At 40.1% G+C, this 15688-nt stretch overlaps 1 protein-coding gene across 7 annotated transcripts in view; it reads right to left on the bottom strand.

Moving 5' to 3' along the window:
• The window catches only part of DLC1 (DLC1 Rho GTPase activating protein), a 434550-nt gene that overhangs the window by 120039 nt on the left and 298823 nt on the right, over window positions 1–15688 (bottom strand). Inside the window, exon 6 of one of the 7 annotated variants that reach the window (XM_055567235.1) lies at window positions 7705–10096. The exons of the other annotated variants lie outside the window; for them this stretch is intronic. Coding sequence (XP_055423210.1) covers window positions 10065–10096 — 32 coding nt within the window. The 3' untranslated portion in view covers window positions 7705–10064. Of the gene's footprint in view, window positions 1–7704; window positions 10097–15688 lie in introns of those variants that run through there. 7 annotated transcript variants of the gene reach the window in all.

The raw sequence follows: 15688 nt of genomic DNA on the forward strand, positions 1-15688 counted from the left end.
ATTTTAAAATGGCTTGTGATTTACTTTTGATTCTTTAAGTTTTGAGAAGAGATGTTTAATGTGGTGGGAGCTTAACTATAATTTATTTGTAATTTCACAGTTAAAAGTAACATTTATTTATTCATATTAATTTTTATTAACTTATTGCCCTTCATTATAGTCTCAGAGATGATGGTGAAAGACTTTTAATAAAAATAATGCAGGATAATATCAACATTAAAATGCCCCAATAATTAACTTTAAAATACTGAGAAAACAGGTCTTTCCCTCAAGAGTGAATACTGGCTACAGGTAGCTCAGGAAAGCAAAATGATCACGCAAACCTCATGAATGTGCACTCATACCCACTGTGCATGGGCTCATAGTTATGTATCACACGCCTTCATGTGTGCTAAGTCACTTCAGTCGTGTCCGACTCTTTGTGCCCCTATGGATATAGCCCACCAGGCTCTTCTGTGCATGGGATTCCCCAGGCAAGAATACTGGAGTGGGTTTCCATGCCATCCTTCAGGGGATCTTCCCAATCCAGGGATTGAACTCGAGTCTCTTCCGTCTCCTGCATTGGCAGGCGGGTTATTTACCACCAGCACCACCTGTGAAGCCCATCACAAAACCTCAAGCACACCCTTCCAATCTATGACACTATATTCTTGAAACACATATTCTTCTCTATTTCTATGTAAATTTTGACAAAAAATGTGCCTCACTGAGTTTATCAAAAATCTTCATATTTTCAGAAAACATATAATTTGGGAAGATGCTGGAAAATTATTGGTTTTTATGCCAAGGATATGCATTTTAAAAGATAAGACATTAAGAAAGAAAACTAATAAAGCTGGCTTCGCCCATGAATCAAATCTGAAACAGAGGGATTCCATTTCCAGTGAAAAGAAACCCCCAGCAGATTCCTTTCCCCTCCTTGGCTCCTCTTCTGTGATGAAATTTCATCTTTTAGGAGTCTTGGCCAAGTCTGCAGTTAAGGCTCCCACAATGCAAAAAACACCTCAGACTAAGGTTTCATGAGAATGGTACTTCAATTCATATCACAGTAAGTACCTTTTTATTTTTTCTGTTTTCCTTTATAAGAAGATCTATCCTGGAATTTTCCCCTACACCAAATGAAGAGCTCAGGTATCATAAAAAACAACTTGCATGTTGATGTAGAAAGTGAGCAAACATTATTAATATAAATGACTAAGAAACACTCAGAATGGGAACTTCACTGGTGGTCCAGGGGCTAAGACCCCGAGCTCTCAATGCAAGAGGCCTGGGTTTGATCCCTGGTTAGGGAGCTAGATCCCACATGCTTCAGCTAAGCGTTCGAGTGCCGCAACTAAAGATCCTGCATGCCACAACTAAGACCTGGTGAGGCCAAGTAAATAAACTCATAAAATACTAAAAAAAGAAAAAAAAAGAAACATAGATATACTCAGAATAGCTAGAGAATGGAAAATAGGCAAATGCGAGTCCTTCAAACCATGAAGAGGATCCTTAGATGACTGAGTTAGCGTTCTTCTGTTGTTTCAGTAGTTCTTTAGGAAAGCCACATTTTACATTTTTGGAACTCTGCTGACAGGCTGTCAAGATAGCTCTCCTCCTTGCTTGGTTTGGCGGTCTCACAGCCCTACCTGGGGAAGTAGGCTGGTGGCCTGCGGTGACTGCTGTGTTTCAGGCTCCTCTTATCGCTGGCGGAACTGGCATCTTGTCAAGTCTTACTGAAGAGCCCTTACTTCTGTAGCCACTGAAGAGACTGGAGTACAACAGTCCTGCCAGGCGCACACCCGCCCAGACTATGTTTTCTTCCTCGGAACATGGAAAGGCCACTTTTGGGGAAAGGTGTAAGGAGACAAACCAGCTGCCACTTCCGAGGGGGAAAATTTGATCCCTTTGTGCTCTTATCTGCATCCACTTCCAACAGTACTGATTCATCTCTGCTGGGTTCCAGAGAAGGTAAAAAGGAGAGCGGAAAACGCTTGATGTGAGTGCTCATGGCCACGAATGAGTGACAAGAGATGGGTCTTGGTGGACGGCTTTGATAACAGTCTTAGTTCAGGACAGGGGTCAGGTACTGTCGTACCCAGCCCCACAGATGTACCCGGTGTTTGATCAATCACACAGCCACCTGGGGAGAAGGCACAGACAGCACATACTTCTTGTTCATTCGTACGTTCATTCATTCATTCATTTGACAATTTATTGAGTGTTCCCATGAGCTGGCACTGGTTCTAAGCATTAGGGTTATAGCAGTGAACAAACCAACTGCAAACCCCTGGCCTTTTGAAGCTTACATCCCAGTGAAGCCTACATTCAACATTCTCTATAGACATGATAAAGCCAGTAAGCCATTTTCCAAATGTCTTAAAAATAAATTATTTTAATTAAAAATAATTAACATGTTAAATTTTCTACCTTGGTGCCAGGCTGGCAAAATCTGAATTTAAAGATTGAATATGGGAAAATAAAACCTCAAAGATAATGTATTCCATTATCTATATATGCTTCAAAAATACTACCATGGTAATGCTTAGACTTTGCAGGTGGCATAGTGGTAAAGAATCTGCCTGCCAATGCAGGAGATGCAAGAGGTGTGGGTTTGAACCCCGGGTCAGGAAGATCCCCTGGAGCAGGACATGGCAACCCACTCCGGTGTTCTTGCCTGGAGAATCCCAGGGACAGAAGAGCCTGGTGGGCTGCCGTCTACGGGGTTGCACAGAGTCGGACACGACTGAAGCGACTTAGCAGCAGCAAAGAGTCGGACACAACTAAGCACATGGCAGCAAGCGCCCTGCAAGGTAGGACAGATTCAGGAAAATCCAGCACCTAGTTTTCCTTAGAATTCTATTGTATGTTGATCATGAAATATTAAACAGCCACTCTTAGAAACTGCATATAACTTTTACTTGTTCAATTCTACCTCATTACACAAAACCAGCGCACAAGCTCATGGAGTAACCTGCCTGCATTTCTGTCCACCTCTGCAAAGGGCCACAGCTCACTCCCCAACACATCCTCAGAAGAGCCGCAGGAGTCAGTTTACCAGGTCATGGAAGTGCAGGGGCAGCAGCCACCTGGGGCAAATGATGGGGTGGGGTCTTCCCCCAGCTGCCTCCACGCTGGCCCCTCCTCCATTCATGCTGTTTCCCTGGAAAGGTGTCTGAGATGGTCGTCCTTACCACACTGCCTCCCTGCTCCATGACAAAATAAACCACCCATAGCATCCCTCTGCTCTAATGGGTTTCTGCTCCAGATGGTCCTGTCAGACCCAACCTCATCTCCTTGCCAGGCTTTCAAGGTCCTAACACTCTAAATCAACCCAATCTGGTAACAACCACAATCATAAAGTTAACAGCAATATTTCATATTTCCTCTTATAAATTGATTGTACACATGGGATTTCATTTGATTAAAATGATCTCTATTGACAGAGGGTTACTCTGAATTTCAGAAAGGTCAAGTGATTTGCTCAAAGCCACCCAGTTGCCAAGTTAGAGCCCAGTGCTTCTGAGTTCCAAACCATTTCTCTGGCTACTGCTTTTCCTTTACATGACACACTCTTTGCTCCAGTGGGCTCCAGCTCATTTTCAGTTCCCACCACTGGCTACACTCCTCACCGACTGGTAATACCCTTCTGCTCAATTTGCCCCAGCCCTGTCCCCAGCTGGATGTTTCGGGTCCCTTCCTTGCCCCAGGCTTCCCACAAACTTTTCTCTTCTTTTTCTGAAAAAGTTCCTTAGCGAAGGTTTAGCCTAGAGTTTCTCAACCTCAGAATTACTGACATATTGAGACAAATAACTTCTGCCATGGAGGGGCTGTCCTGGTGCATTGTAATGGGTGGACCAGCATCCCTGGTCTCTACCCATCAGATGCTAGCGGTAGTTTCAGCTGTGGCAGCTAACAGTATTTCCAAACATTGCCAAACACCTTTTGGGGCCAAAAGATGGTTAAGTCTGGCTGAGCCTGCAGTTATTCTCTAGTTGAATGATGTGGGTCTGGTATGTCTCCCCATGAGACTTCAAGTGTGGGCAGAACACATTTTCATTGTATTCTCTGAAGATGTTCTGCACTCAATAAATATTACGGACCTTTGCCTCTCCTTCCAGTTTCATATGGGAGCTGCTGACCCTATCTTCACATTCCTGATTGAGTTTTATGGCATAGTAATTAAAAGTCCAGGCTATAGAATTTTAGGAAATGGGCATTAAAATCACCTCTATCATTTATTAGACAACCCACAGATGAAAGAAAATATTTGCAAGCCTATAGACATCTCTCCTAAGAAGATAATAGCAACAAGTACATGAAAAGAAGCTCCAGGTCACTAGCCATCAGGAAGAAGTAAATCAAAACCACAATAACATACCACTTCACACCCACTAACATAGCTATAATTTAAAAAATGGAAAATAACAAATGTTGGTGAGAATGTCGAGAAATTGGAACCCTCATGCATTGCTGGTAGATGTAAAATGGTTTATCCTTTGAATAAGTTCAAAATAAATAACTGCATCACTCAAAAATTCTACTAGGTATAGATAACAAAAGAATTGGAAATGGATGTTCAAAGATAAACTTGTACAAGAATGTTCACAACAGCTGAACAATAGCTAGTTAAATATATTTTACAATAAATGTATTTTCACAATCGTTAAAAAGTGTAAACATTTCAAACAGCCGTCATTGGATGGATAGATAAATAAAATGTAGTAGAATCATACATGGAATACTATTCACCCATAAAAAGATGAAATACTGATACATGCTACAACATGGGTAAAAATTAAAATATTATGCTAAGTGAAGCAAGCCAGACACAAAAGGTCACATATTGCATAACTGTATTTACATGAGATATCCAGAATAGGCAAACCCAGAAAGCAGATCAGTGGTTTCTAGGTGTTGGGGAGCAATGGAGATGGGGAGCGACTGCTTAATGGGCATAAGGGGTTCCCTTTGGGGTGATCAAAATTTTCTGGAGCTATATAATGGTGGCATGCAAAGCAATGTGAATACACTAAGTACTCCTGAATTGCATATTTTTAAATCTTTAAAATGGTGAAGTTTGTGTTTTGCATATTTTGCTACAATAAAGAAAACTGAATGGCTGGTAATGGTTCAGTAGTAGGGATGTCAGTGAGGGCTCTTTTGAACAAGATAGGTTTCTGAGCACAAAGGAGATACAAAATTTGAACTTTTCAGCAAAGAAATATAAGGGTGACCAAAATAAAGATGGAGGCCTGAGCAGAATGGCTGGTGGGACAAGTGGGGTTCATATGGAAATGCTAAGGTAAGTTCTTTTATATTCTACTATAATTACATTCTATAATAGAGTTACATTCTACTATAGAATGTAACTATAGAATTATATTCTATAATTTTGATCCAAGCAGGAATTGCTTTAAAGCACAAAATATATTTTCCTCAGAGACCAGATGCTTCCAGATTATTAAATACAACTATCAATAAGTGAGCACATCAAGTAGGATGCTATGTTCCTTGGATTTTGTAATCAGATATTATTGTCTTCTTACCCTTAAGAAAAGGAGCAAATATCCTTCGGCTCACTCACAGTTCATCAATTTTTATAACATTTGTTTTATAAATACCTCGTTCCTGTGGAGGAGAGAGGCGTAGACACACATTGCATATTTATTTTTTCTACATCAGAGGGTTCCACACATCACTGCTTTAGGGACTAAATACGGCTTTTGATTTACTATCGCATTAAAGTGTCCCCCCTCAAAAAAAAATATACAGTTTCAAATAAGGACTGTTAACCGTTCACGTGGACATCAACAGACTCAGGAGGTGTGACTGTGTGTCCTGCAGGGGAAGCGCGGTGACAGCCACACAGTCACAGCCTGGAATGTCGGCAAGAAGGGCTGTGGGCTGAGTGATGAGAGGCAGCCCCAGTAAGAAGGCGTGAGGTGACTGGGTCTCAAAGCTAATGGTGCAGACTTGGGCCAAGGGAGGCCTGGAGGTGACTCCTGTGCACAAGGACGTGAAGGGACTATCTTTCAAGTCTTCAATCCTTAGCCGCTTTAAACTCATTGGGTTTTCTCAGCCCTGCACTAAGGTTGTCACCTTTCACGAGTTTTCCCTACAAACTAAACAAACGCTGTCGTGTGGCCACCTCGTTCGCTCCCGGGGAGATGTTAGACACCACCGCCCTAGATGATTGCTGCCGGCAGCACACCCAGATAGAGACATCTAGGCTGGAGAGAGGCCTCCAAAGCTGGCTGGCAACCCGAATCCTTCCCCAGGGACCCATCCCACACAATGGCAAAAACTGCTCCCAAAGGCTTCCATTTCTTAATGCCAAGGAAAGCACTGCCAAGGAGAAGTTAGTCTTAGTTCTTCTTTTAAGAGACAACAAAGAAGGTTGAAATTCTGAAGTCTAAGAAGGCCTTTTGATTACTTTCATCAATTAATATTTTGGCAATCTCTGGCATTCACAGTACTGTGCAATGGAAGATATCACAGACATATTACATCAGGAAACAGAGCCAGCCTCAAAAACATATTTTTGATTTAATCACTCACCCTTGCTATTGTAAATGAGAGGGGGATAGAGGAAGCCCTATATCTTCAAACTCTAAAGATTATGGTAAGAAAATTTAAAAAGGTAGATAGTGTAGATTATCCTATGTTGGACTTTAAGCCATTGTACTAACAGTGTTTTGAGAAAGGAAATTTACATTCCATATCAGCATTTTGTTGAGTATATTGATAATGTTTTATATAGGCTAGAAACATGTCTAGAAACATAGTAAAATAAGAAACTAATTATTAAAAATTTCCCCTTGGACTTTACCTTCTGATTGCTCCTTCACCAGAATTTCCCCAAATTCTACTTGCTAAAATTTCAAAACAGTTTCTAAACCCCAGGCACTCCCTGGTGATTCCAGAACTCTGTCTCCTAGCACAGCTTTCCTCCTGCTCCTGCCGATTGTTTTTTTGAGACACTGTTCTTCCACATCTTCTGCTTTCTAGGAACTACACCTCCCTTCTCCACCATAATGAGAGGAGTTTAGGATTTGGAATCTTAATTCCATCAGTTACCGGTTGTGTGACCTTTTGCAGTCTTCCTAAATATTTATGCCTTGATGCCTTCATTTGCAGAGAAGGGAGAGTAACATTCTAGGTTTGTTAAAGGCTAATGTGACAGACTATATTTAAATCACTTAGTACAGAGTAGTACACATAGTTCAGTTCAGTTCAGTCGCTCAGTCGTGTCCGACCCTTTGCAACCCCATGAATCGCAGCACGCCAGGCCTCCCTGTCCATCACCAACTCCCAGAGTACACACAGTAGGCACTCAATAAAAACTGTTTCCTTAGCCCATCAGACAAGAACTGCACCTTCCCCTCACCCCACAAGTCTCTCAGTTGTTGTCTAATATCTTGTGGGGTATCTTTGCACCTAAGACAGTTGTGCTTTGTTTAAAGAACAATAAATGCTCATTTAAACTAACATTATAATCTATTTATGTCTCTGAAGCTTACTTTTTGTGTTATGTCTATTTTTGATCATTCCTTTGATACTTTTCTTCAATGCAACAAGGATTAAAAAGTCTAAAAGAAAAAGCTGACCACCAAGGATATTCATTAAATAAGGCAAAAAGAGAATACATAAAACTTTAACTTGATGTTGCAAACCAAACCATCAATATTAATTGTTATAGAAACAATTCTCTGTACACATTTTTGAGCAGGAAGCTTGAAAAAAGAATTACTTGGTTGGCTAACACCACTGGAATGTCAAATTCCAATAAATAACAAGCACTCCATTTTATTGGACTGCTAGGAATACATACATATATATATGAAAGTAGAGCATTATAATTTGAAAAATTTATTTTAGTCTTTAAGTCTTTAAAACTGGCTTCAACTGTTTTTACTTTTATATTGCTTTTAATTTTTCAGTGGTTAATACATTTCAGTAAAAGGTAGAGAGTTTTAAATTACATAGTAAAATAGAAACAAATCAAATGATTTCCTAAAAATGTGAAGAATGTCTGAAACTAACTCTAATAAGAAAGGAAAATGTACAGAGAGTATGTTTTAAGAAGCTGTTTCTTTTTGCATTTATTTTACCCTGAATTGCCAAGACCAGATTATTGAATTTTTGGAATAACTATAGGCTCTGAGGGCATATAAAATATCTGACAACAAAACTTTTTCTTTTTGATTACAAACATTTGGGATCTTTTGATTATAAGTTACTTAGTATTTCACATAAACTGTTTCTGTTTAACATATGATGGTTTTAGAGTGTGGTGGTCCCTAGGAATGCTCAGCAGTACTTCAATTCTCCTTTTATTGGGTATATGTCACGTATGTCTTTCACTACCTCCTTGAAGATATATGTATCTATATAGCTTGCTTTGGCTAAATGAACATTTGTAAGTAGAAGTCTTTAACAGTTAGTGGGCAATTCACCCATTCCCTGGCTCCAACACTGGAAAAATTAGAGGAAAAAATGATGCCTGTTCATGATATATGTTCATGCCAGGGTGAAGGAATGCAGAGTATACGAAACGAGAGGAAACCTGGAGAAGCAGTGGTCAAGGTTATGGAGACGTTCAGTGCCAAGTGAAGCGTTTGAACTCTATTTCAAAAGCAATGGAGGAAGTTCTGAAGGTTTGTGAACTGGGGAATGAGGTGACCAGAGCTGGGCTATAGGAGAAGCTGGAAAAGTTTTCAGGTGCATGCTAGAAAAAGCCTAAGGAAAAAGGCCATTGTCATAAATGGACTGTTCAGGCTGATTCTGATGAAAGCTTGAAAAGAAAAGAAAAGTGAGCTCCTTGCAGAGACTGAATCTGCTGGCACCTTGATCTTGGACTTTCCGGGCTTCAGAATAAAATAAATTAAACATATTTTCTCCGTAAAACAACCAAAAAGCTTTTACAAAAACAGTGAATCTTCTATAAAAACAATGACTAGCTACTTGTTTTCTGAGACATGTACATGAAGCCAGAGCCTATTTTCTAGAGGATCTCATTGCCAATAAGCAGATGGCCACTCTGCTGGTCAGAAGAGCTTCTTCATGAGCTAAGGGGCCACTGAATCTCATTAATGTTTTTTGCTTCTTGGCTGCTGTTGGAAGAATGTAAAATTCTTTGCAAAGTGTGAACAAATGGTGTCGACTCATCTGTTTATTAAGGACGTGAAAGCCTACGTAGTATCTGAGAGCTCCAAACGCCAGTGAAGTTGATTTTAGAACACTGGTGATTGTTTATGCGCAGGGCAGGCTTGGACAGGTTTTGACATGTGTATCCCTGTCCGGCAGGACTCGGACATGGGGTGGGAAGCTTCAAGTGGTGGTCAAAGGTGAATTCTATTCTGAGAAGGTTCTGGTTTGCTTTTCCTGCACTGCCCACTTCCTTCCTTAAGGAGCTACTTCCTCTTAAACGACATTTCCTTGCCCCATATTAGCCCAGTAAGAGTGAGCTAGGGTGGTAATCCACAGGGTTGAGTGCTTACAGATTCTCTCTCTTCCAGCCATGTCGACTGCAGCTGCTCACCCGAGAGCCAAAGGTCAACTTTCTCACCCCGCAAATAATACAATGCATTGGGTAAGTTAACCATCAAAGACAAAACCAAAAAACAGAAGCTTCTCTAGGAATTCTCTAGGTAATAACGAAAGATGGGCTCCTGGATTAGGGGCTCAGTCATTTATTTCTTTGTGAGGGTTTCAATGAGTTTTCCTATTTGTATCAGGAAACAAAACGCCAATCTGAAGAATTCTTGGAGAGCTCAGCCACTTAATCTCAACTAATTAAAGTCTGTTTCACAGGCGGAAATGCTTGTTTCTTCTATACCCCTGTGTGATTTTAAATAGAAAGCTGATATTCTTATGTAAAGGTGGGAGTTCTGCCGAGAAGAAAACCATACTTCTTTTCCAAAGTGGCTCTTGACTGAGAGCATGTTTCCCCTGGACTGTTGAGGCAGCCCCAGGACGCTTTCAAAGGCTTCATTCTCCAGGCACTCCAACCAATGTAATCATCACATCTACATCTGAAGATTTCCCAAACAGGGGAAGTAAAGAGATTGGTCCAACAGAGTTCAGGAAGGAATGTGAACAGCCTGGCTGGCACCTACAACCAAAGAGGGCAAACAGATCATTCACTTCCTTCCCGCGGAACAGGTATTTCTGAACTCACCACTGGTTAGAAGAGAGGTAACAAGAACACTAAACTGCATATGCAACACACAGAAGGGGAGATGCTCATGTGCATGGGTCCATTTTGGGGGAAACAAAACAGCAGAGATTGCCTTTTTTTCTGCAGTTGGAAAATTAGTTTTTCCCAAAAATTGATTAATTGACTTGAATATAACACTCTTGATGAATGCTACTTTTGATTTACATTTTGAGTTTTTACCTAGGAAATAAGAATACAATTATTTCACATATACTTTCATATTTTGGTAAAGATACAGGTGGCTCAGATAGTAAAGAATCTGCCTGCAATGCAGGAGACCCGTGTTCAATCCCTGGGCCAGGAAGATCCCCTGGAGAAGGGAATGGCTACCCACTCCCAGCATTCTTGCCCGGGAAATCCCATTGACAGAGGAGCCTGGTGGGCTACGGTCCATAGGGTCGCAAAGAGTTAGACAAAACTGAGTGACTAACACTTGCACTTTTTCATAGAGAAATTAGTGCTGCTTATGTGACAGTGAAGACACATATATACTGCACTTTACCAGAAATGCTCTGTCTGGTTTTACACTTTAAGTTAATGGCAGAACAGAGTATGTGTACTATTTTCTCAAGTTTATGCATTACTATTAGATAAAAACCCAATACACACGCTCTGTGGTCATAATGAGTCCTTTAATTCAACGCACACTCTCAGAGGGACAGATGTATGCATTTTAAGACATGCTAAAAGATAAATTAAGTTTTTGAGATATCTGATATCTGTAGTCATTCCATGGCTAATTTATTGTGATACTGGCTATTGTTTTACTTCCCATCTTATATTAAGGCATCACATACAAAGAAGTAAAGTATTAAAGAAAATCATTTCACACAACTAGTGTGATGGCTCTTATATTTCACTGAATAGAAATACAAAATACTTTGACCTGCATACTGGGGCATTTATGTAGTGGACTTAATCTTAAGTGTGAGAAGGTACTTTACAAAATATCTCTACTCTGTTCCCGTCCCTTCATTTTTTCCATTAGTAAATGGGATAAATGTAATATTTTGAAGAGCTGTTAGGAAAGTTACAAGAGAGTATGTATATCAGGGTAATTTGTAAACTCAAAATCTATATACAGACATGAATAACTTGTTGCAACAAAACCGAATGGGCTATGGTAATGACTTACTAAGTTCTTGTTCTAATATTATGATCAGAGCTTTTTCTCTTTCAATCTGTATATTTGTCAAAAGAGAATTCTGAAACATATTTTATTTCCTCTATTGTGACTCATGATTCCTTTTGAAGGAATTTCCTGTTCATATAAACAGGAAGCACACAATTACTGTAGAACATCTAAATAAAATTAAAAAGAGAAAACGCTGGCAAATTACATATTCAAGGATTCATGTCTAGAATACATGAAGCATGTGTGCATGCTAAGTCACTTCAGTTGTGTCCGACTCTTAGAAACCCCATGAAGTCTAGCTCACCAGGCTCCTCTGTCCATGCGATTCTCCAGGCAAGAATCCTGGAGTGGGTTGCCATGCCCTCCTCCAGGGAATCTTCCCGATCCAGGCATTGAACCTGCCTCTCTGCATGTCCTCAGTAATAGAAAGACAACTTTGTTAAAAAAATAGGCAGAGGATCTAGATGGACATTTCTTCAGGGAGGGCATACCAATATGGTCAATAAGTATAAAAACAGGATAAGCAGTATGATCCATGAATACAGAATGGGAAATGTACATCAAAACAGAAAAAGATACCATGTCATACCTGCTAGGATGGCTCTAATCAAAAAGACAGACAGTAATATGTGTTGGTGAGGATGCAGAGGGCTTGGAACTATCACCTGATGAGAATGTAAATGCTGCTGCAGCTTTGGAAAACAGCCTGGCACATCCTTAAAAGGTTAAACATTGAGTTACAATATGATCCAGCATTCCACTGCTAGGTATATACACAAGAGAAATGAAAATATATGTACACACCACAACTTGTGTAAGAATGTTCACAGTAGTATTATTTATGATAGCCCAAAGCAGAAACAACCCAAATGCCTGTCTACTGATAAATCGATAAATAAAATGTGGTATATACATACAATGGGATATTGTTTGGTAATAAGAAAGTATTGACACATGCTATAAGACTTTAAGTGAACAAAGCCAGTCGTAAAGGATCATATTTTGTATAATTCTACTAGATGAAACATTTGGAATAGGCAAATTCATAGAAGCTAAACGTAGAGGAATAGTTGCCTGGTCATGGGGGGATGGAGGTAGAAAGGTTTGAGGGGAAAAGCTAGAGCCACTGCTCATAGGTTTCTTTCCTTTTTCTCCCTCACTTTTGTTTCCCAGCTTTACTGACTTATAAGATTGTGTAAATTTAAGGTAAACAACGTGATTCAGTCGAGGGTTTCTTTACAGGGTGATGAAATGTTCTAAGATTGCAAAACTCTGTGAATATAAAAACAATTTGAATTATACACTTTAAAAAGGTGAATTGTATAGTATGTGAATTATATCTCAATAACGCTCTTGAAAGATGGGGGGTGGAGGGAGAATATGCTTCTTTTTCCTGGATTCTAAATTGTGTCTTTCCTTAAAAATAATGGATGACTTGATAAGATACAGGAACAAAGAAGCTATCTACCTCCAGACTGATGAAGAGAACCTGGCCCCTAGAAACTAACGGTAAATTCTTAAAGTGTTCATTTCCTTCAAACTGGTGACCTGTGGTTATCGGGAGCATTTCTATCTTAAACCAGATGGATTAGTAAAATGATTTGGTCCCGTGCAGACCAAAGAAGCTAATAGTCAAAAGCTTTGATGCTGTCAAACAACTAAGCAAATAACACGTTAGATGAAAAGAAAACAGACGTACAGACACCACTGAGGGAGCCTTTGATCTCCTCTGCGGTGGCTGCTCGCTCATAAAGGACACTGAAAACTGTTGCTTTTTCCTAATGAGCCTTCCCGGCCTTATTAGGGTCACTGATTTCACGTGCATCAAGCGGGCGGGAAACGGCACTGCCTTCTAAGACGGGGCTTTGATGTTTTATTGATACTCGCCAATAAACCATTTCTTGCACTCTCAGCCAGTAAATAGCGATTATAGGATACCTTAAAAACTACTATATTTAGCTTCTGCTGGTGTGAACAGAAGGTGCGCCGGAAAGGGTTTCCAGCTGAAAGTCCAGAATGCCTTGGAAGTCCTCATCAGACTCACGCAGCAGCTTACTTTTTCTAGTTTATTGTTTATTTCTTAAGCTTACGAGTCATTGTCTGTCTCACAAAACTGTTAAAACGGTAAATTGTAAAGCAAGGTTAGGTTGCAACGCATCCAGGATAGCTCACATCGTTGCTCCTCTTTTAGGTTTTGACACCTGGGGAGTTGAGGGGAGGCAGGCTGTCTGTGCACAGCGTATGGAGTATGTGTACAGGAGGGTTCTATCCAGATAGACATTGTTTTCAGGATTACATAGAAAAGAAACACCATGCAAAGGGTTGTAAGCATTTGCCACTTTGCTTATGGTTGGAGAAGGGGCTGGTGGGTCACTGTGTCACATGCCGCTTGGCTAACAGGAGAGACATGTGTGGGCCAGGATACTCAGCACAGGAGAAAGTGGGCTTGTCTATCACAGGACTTGTGTACTGTACAAATAAATGCCTGACCTCCAAGTTCTTCAAATTCTTGGTTTTATTGCTAAGCCTCAATTTCTTTTAAATCCTGATAGGAAGACGAGAGAGAATCAAGGGAGGGGTTTTATTCTTGTTAACTGATGGAGATGATTGCCATTTTCTGTTTAATGTATCACTGAAGAGCGCCAGCCTTAGGGTCAAAGGAATTTGGTTAGAATCCATGACTCAGCATTAACGACTGTACACATTTGGGCAAATTACTTAACCTTTTTACTTTTCCATGACTAAAGGAGGTGATCTCTAGCGTTGCTGTGCCTCTAAATATTTTAAATCAAAAAAGACAAAATTAAGTCCTTAATTTCTAATTTACAAAAGGAATATATGTTCTTTGCATAAAATTTAGAAAACACAGAGAATCAAAGAGTTGGAAATTTCATTCACTTTATAATCTTGGGCACCGCCAAGTCAAAGACTGTTAGAGTAGGGAGATAACAGCAACAGTTATCTTGTCCAAACTTCTTGAAATTTAACAGATGAGGAGCCTGAGATACGACTTCTCCAGGATCACACAGAGTACTCGATTGAGCGTCCTGTGCTCATTAATTTAAAATGTCTTACCCCCTAATTGTTTGCAAATGGCATTTTTTGATCTTCCCCTTTAGTGTTCGCTGCAAAAGTGGGAACTTGGAACCATTCTTTCTGTTTTTCTTTGGCCACACCTCATGCTATGCAAAACTTCCCTGACCAAGGATCAAACCAGCACCCTTTCCTCCGCTGGAAGCGCAGAGTCCCAATCACTGGACCACTAGGAAAGTACCAAACCATCACTTCTTATATGTAGATATACTTGATTGTATTTTCTTCACAAAGGGAATCCTTGTGGCTTTTTAAAACACATGTTGCTGTGTTCAGCTGCTGGCATCTCCACAAGACACAAATAACCGAAGAATCCCGACATATCTGGCACATCCAGTTTAGTCCACTGTTTACTCTGACTTATCCAAGTCTGTCACAGTGGCCCTTCTTGAGTTCTTAGTTCCCTAATCAGTGTGGTGGCAGCTGTCCTCAATAGGGAGGTGACCCTGTTTCACTTGGCCACTGGTCTCAGCAGCAGACACAGTATGGGGTCAGAGGTAAAGCAATATTAGGAGACCAGAGAGCCAGACTTACAGGGTTGGGGAGACCAACGGTTCTGGGCCAAGGAATGCTGAAGCTGGGTTGGGGGATAATGTGTGGGGACAGATTAAGATTCTCTTCCTCCAGTCAACTGCACACACAGGAACTAGGCCGCCATTCTTATTTCTTTGCCATTCCAACCTGACCATTCAACTAAAATCGCAGACTTTGGGGTGTGAAGAAAACCAAGACTGAAAGGCTGCTCCCCACAATCCATCTTTACACCAAGTGATATGAAGGCTGCCTTGGCAACTGCAAGAGAAGCAGCATGTTTACCTCGTCACTTCTAGAATTTTAAATTCAAGTATAAGCTATTTCTGAACATTCATAAAATATCATATTGTATTAGAGTTCTTAAAAATAGCCATTTATTTCATTACATTGTCTTCTTATGTAATAGGTGAAAAAATTGTTTTAACATGAAATAAATAAAGCTCTTCCATGATTGGTTCTATTTGCTTGTTTTCTCTGAAGGAGCAGTAATATTTGGGGAAGAAATAATGGCATGTGTAGCAAAAAAAAAAAAAGGATTAAAAGGATAATATTTATTCACATTTTGACTACTGCTAAATAGATATTTTACAACTCTGGTTTATGTTTGTGTATAGCCCTTGGCCACTGTGATCCTTATTTCAGACAGATGTTCCTATTTTCATCTGAAAGAAGTTTCAATACATTTTTTAGTATGTTCTCTTTCTTCCTAATAGTTAAAATTTTCT

The sequence above is a fragment of the Bubalus kerabau genome, chromosome 2 (genome assembly GCF_029407905.1).
Source record: "Bubalus kerabau isolate K-KA32 ecotype Philippines breed swamp buffalo chromosome 2, PCC_UOA_SB_1v2, whole genome shotgun sequence".
Classification (NCBI taxonomy): Eukaryota; Metazoa; Chordata; class Mammalia; order Artiodactyla; family Bovidae; genus Bubalus; species Bubalus kerabau.